The sequence below is a fragment of the Buceros rhinoceros genome, unplaced genomic scaffold, assembly GCF_000710305.1.
Source record: "Buceros rhinoceros silvestris isolate BGI_N320 unplaced genomic scaffold, ASM71030v1 scaffold24552, whole genome shotgun sequence".
Lineage (NCBI taxonomy): Eukaryota > Metazoa > Chordata > Aves > Bucerotiformes > Bucerotidae > Buceros > Buceros rhinoceros.
In genome coordinates, this window is record NW_010397505.1 from 3360 (window position 1) to 6927 (window position 3568).

Sequence of the window (3568 nt, forward strand, 5' to 3'; positions counted from 1 at the left end):
GGAGGCTCTTTGGGGGATAAATCCTCTCTCCAGTGACTAATTACCCGTTTGAACAAGGAAAGGCCCATGGGTAAGGTGCTGGAGGTGCAGTAAACTGCCCTCCGGAGCCATTAGTGATCTGCAAAGGGAGAAACTTTAAGAGGTTAAAAAAAAAAGGAAAGGTTTCATCTGGAAAGATCATCAGCTTTTTTTTTCTTCCATACCACCGAGGACCAGCTGCCCAAAGCTGTTTCTCTCCCCTCCTCTCTCCCTGGTCCTCACTTTTCAGAATGCCAACATCCCTCCTCACCTCCCAGGGCGCTTCTGAGCCCCCCTCACCCAGGAGCACCCAGACCAGGGGGGTCTCTGCGTCCCCTCCAGCCCTGCTGTGTCTCGCCCGCAGGTGGAACCAGCTCCCGCTCTGCTGATCATGGTCAACAAGACCTTAAATTACTGGGGTCCCAGCTTTGAGGAGGACGTTATCAACATCAACGTGGGGGGTCTGAGAAGGCGGCTCAGCTCCAGCGCCCTCTCCAAGTTCCCCGACACCCGCCTGGGACGCCTGCTGTCCTGCGACTCGGAGGAGTCCATCCTGCAGCTCTGCGATGACTACGACGTGAGCGCCAGGGAGTTCTACTTTGACCGAAACCCTGGCTTCTTCCTCTACGTGCTCCACTTCTACCAGACGGGGAAGCTGCACGTTATGGATGAGCTCTGTGTCTTCTCCTTCTGCCAGGAGATCGAGTACTGGGGCATCAATGAGTTCTTCCTGGACTCCTGCTGCAGCTACCGCTACCACGAGCGCAAGCTGGAGAGCCGGCACTACAACTGGGACGAGGAGAGCGAGGTCAGCAGTGTGGACACGTCCCCCGATGAGATCTCTGACATCAACCATGACCTGCTGCGCTACAGCACACTGCGCTGCGGCAATGTGCGCAAGCGCCTCTGGCTCACCATGGAGAACCCTGGCTACTCCATCCCCAGCAAACTCTTCAGCTTTGTGTCCATCAGCGTGGTGCTGGTTTCCATAGCCACCATGTGCATCCACAGCATGCCCGAGTACCAAGAGGTGGATGAGAATGGCAACGTGCTCGACGAACCCATTCTGCACAAGCTGGAGTATTTCTGCATCTCCTGGTTCACCTTTGAAGTGTCTTCTCGCCTCCTGCTCTCCCCCAACCCCAGGAAGTTCTTCAAGCACCCGTTGAACCTGATTGACATTGTCTCGGTGTTGCCCTTCTACTTCACCCTCTTGGTGGACGTGACCATGGGCAGTGATTCAGAGTTGGGCAACCTGGGCAAGGTCGTGCAGGTGTTTCGGCTCATGAGGATATTCCGGGTGCTGAAGCTGGCTCGGCACTCCACTGGGCTGAGGTCGCTGGGGGCCACCTTGAAGGTAAACTGGCTATCTCCTTATCTACTCTTAGCCTCTGGGTAAGAAGGAGACCTCTGGTACAGCTGGGGAATGTGGACGTTCCATTCCCAGTGAGCTACCAGCTCTGGGCGGGTTCTGACGGGCTTGCTTGTGGTGGTGGCTGGGCTGTTGGTCGGTGTGTCTGCTAAAGCAGCGGAGTGTGAGGAGCACTCCACGAGTCCTCTTTGTACTCACACTCGGAGCAAACAGCAATTCACCCCATTGCTGCAGACTTTGCTTCATGCAGAACTGGTGCATCCAGGGACTCAACCATCTCTTCCTCACCATGGTGTGGAAGCCCTTTTACACCATGTTGGAACAAACTCAGCCATGCATGGGTGGATGGTGATGTCCTATCAGAAGTGGGTCAGTGCCTAGCTGGGCTGCAAATGCCCTGCTGAGCAGGAACTGGGCCAGCCAGCAGCGGCTGGGTATGCCAGCACCAGTGCCTGTAGCTTGGAGCTGCTCCTGTCCCCAGCCTGGGAGAAGGGGGAGCCTCCTAAGCGCATGCTGCCAGCTGGGTGGAGGCCAGCACCCAACCCTAGACCTCTCTGTCTAGGGAGAAACAAACATCCTGGTCCAGCTGAGCTGACACTTGGATGATCCAGGGTAAGACAAATTTGGGACTGGCACATGGTCAGCCATGGGTGGCACAAAGCGGCAATAGGAAAGCAAAGGGTTAACTGCAGGGCCTGGGACAAGGCAGGGTCTGTGCCCCAGCAGAGCCTGGGCTACCAGCAGTTGCTGGAAAAGCTCAGGGAAAGCATGGGGAGAGCTACCACAGGGTGCTCAGGAGGAAGAGCTGGATGAGGAGATGCTGAGACAGTGAAGGACCAGGGTCCAGGCATGCTGAGGTGGCACCCCTGTGGGTTTGGTGAGAGGAGGACTGCATCCTCCATGGTGGGCTGTGTTTCTCTGGACCCCCTCCACAGCACCCCCAGCCTCCTTAGACAGGTGAGGGCAGCTGTGACAAGAGTCAAAGCATGAAAATCTTGAAATCCTCACCAGGCTGGTGCTGCAGCCCAGACCTCCATCACTGCAGCTCGGCTGCGCAGCATGGACCAGCCACAGCGCCCTGTGTGTCTCTCTGCTCTCCCCCACGGTCCCTCCCTCCTCGGTCCCCTCATGCTGAGGGCCACGTGCCTGCAATTACACACAAAATCCTGCCTGAGGCCGAGGCCAATTAAACTCAACCTTTAATTGTCTCTCATTCCTGGCAACCACATCCAGAGAAAGCCGAAAGCTGGTCCTCAAGCCTGCCAAAACGCAGAGTGACACACGCTCGCAATGCCCTACCACACATGGAACTTGTGCACAGGGGGATGGTCACCAGGGCAAACATCTCCTCTCCTTGTGGCACTGCCTCTGGTCCCCACGTTTAAACCAGAAGACTGGTTTTCCAAGCAGTGCTCATGCAAATATCCCAATGCTTACCCCCCCCAACCAAACAGTGTGCCAAACAAATGGCCAAGGAAAGCAATCTTCATAAGAGAGCTTGAACCTCAGCCAAAGGGACGCTCTCCTCGCACTCAGCACCTGGCAGGGGCCAGAGCCGCAGCTACTGGTGCTGCTCCCACTGAAGGACCATAGCAGGGATGAAGCAGGCACAGCTATGCCTGGGGACACCCCATTTCTTATGGCAGGCCTGGCATGGGATGTCCTGGCATCGGCAGGACTTGACTGCTGGCCTTGGACCCATTCCCCTGGGTGAGCACAGCTGGGGATGGGGATGGGCAGCAGGAAAGGTCTTCTGCCAACTCCTGCTGTGAAGCAGGACCGGCCAGCACTAATCCTGCAAAGCCCGCAGAGCAGCAGGATAAGGTGGTAGTGGGAGGGGAATTCCTGGCATCCTCAAAGCCTGCTGCAAACAGGGTCCAGGGAGGATTGTTGGAAATGAAGATGCCTGAAGTCCTACCTGCATCCTACTTATTTCTGCTCACCTTGAAAAAATTAGCAAGTGATAGACCAGTGTAACATGGCTTGGAACATTTAAATAAAATTCCACACATGGGAAGGGCTCTCTGAACCCTTTCTGAGCTCCATTTAAGTGTGAACAACACGTTGCAGCAGAGCAGGGACTGATGGGTTCATCCGCACGTTCTCAAGCAGCAGATGAGATGCGGGGAGCCGGCAGCATCCCGGCTCCAGCCTCTGCCGAGCCGCTGATTCACCGAG

The 3568-nt window shown here is 56.2% G+C and overlaps 1 protein-coding gene across 1 annotated transcript in view; it reads left to right on the forward strand.

The window, feature by feature from the left end:
- The first annotated feature begins 409 nt into the window (after nt 1-409).
- The window catches only part of KCNS1 (potassium voltage-gated channel, delayed-rectifier, subfamily S, member 1), a 6317-nt gene continuing 3158 nt past the window's right edge, over nt 410-3568 (forward strand). Inside the window, exon 1 of the mRNA XM_010146290.1 lies at nt 410-1375. Coding sequence (XP_010144592.1) covers nt 410-1375 — 966 coding nt within the window. The remainder of the gene's footprint in view (nt 1376-3568) is intronic.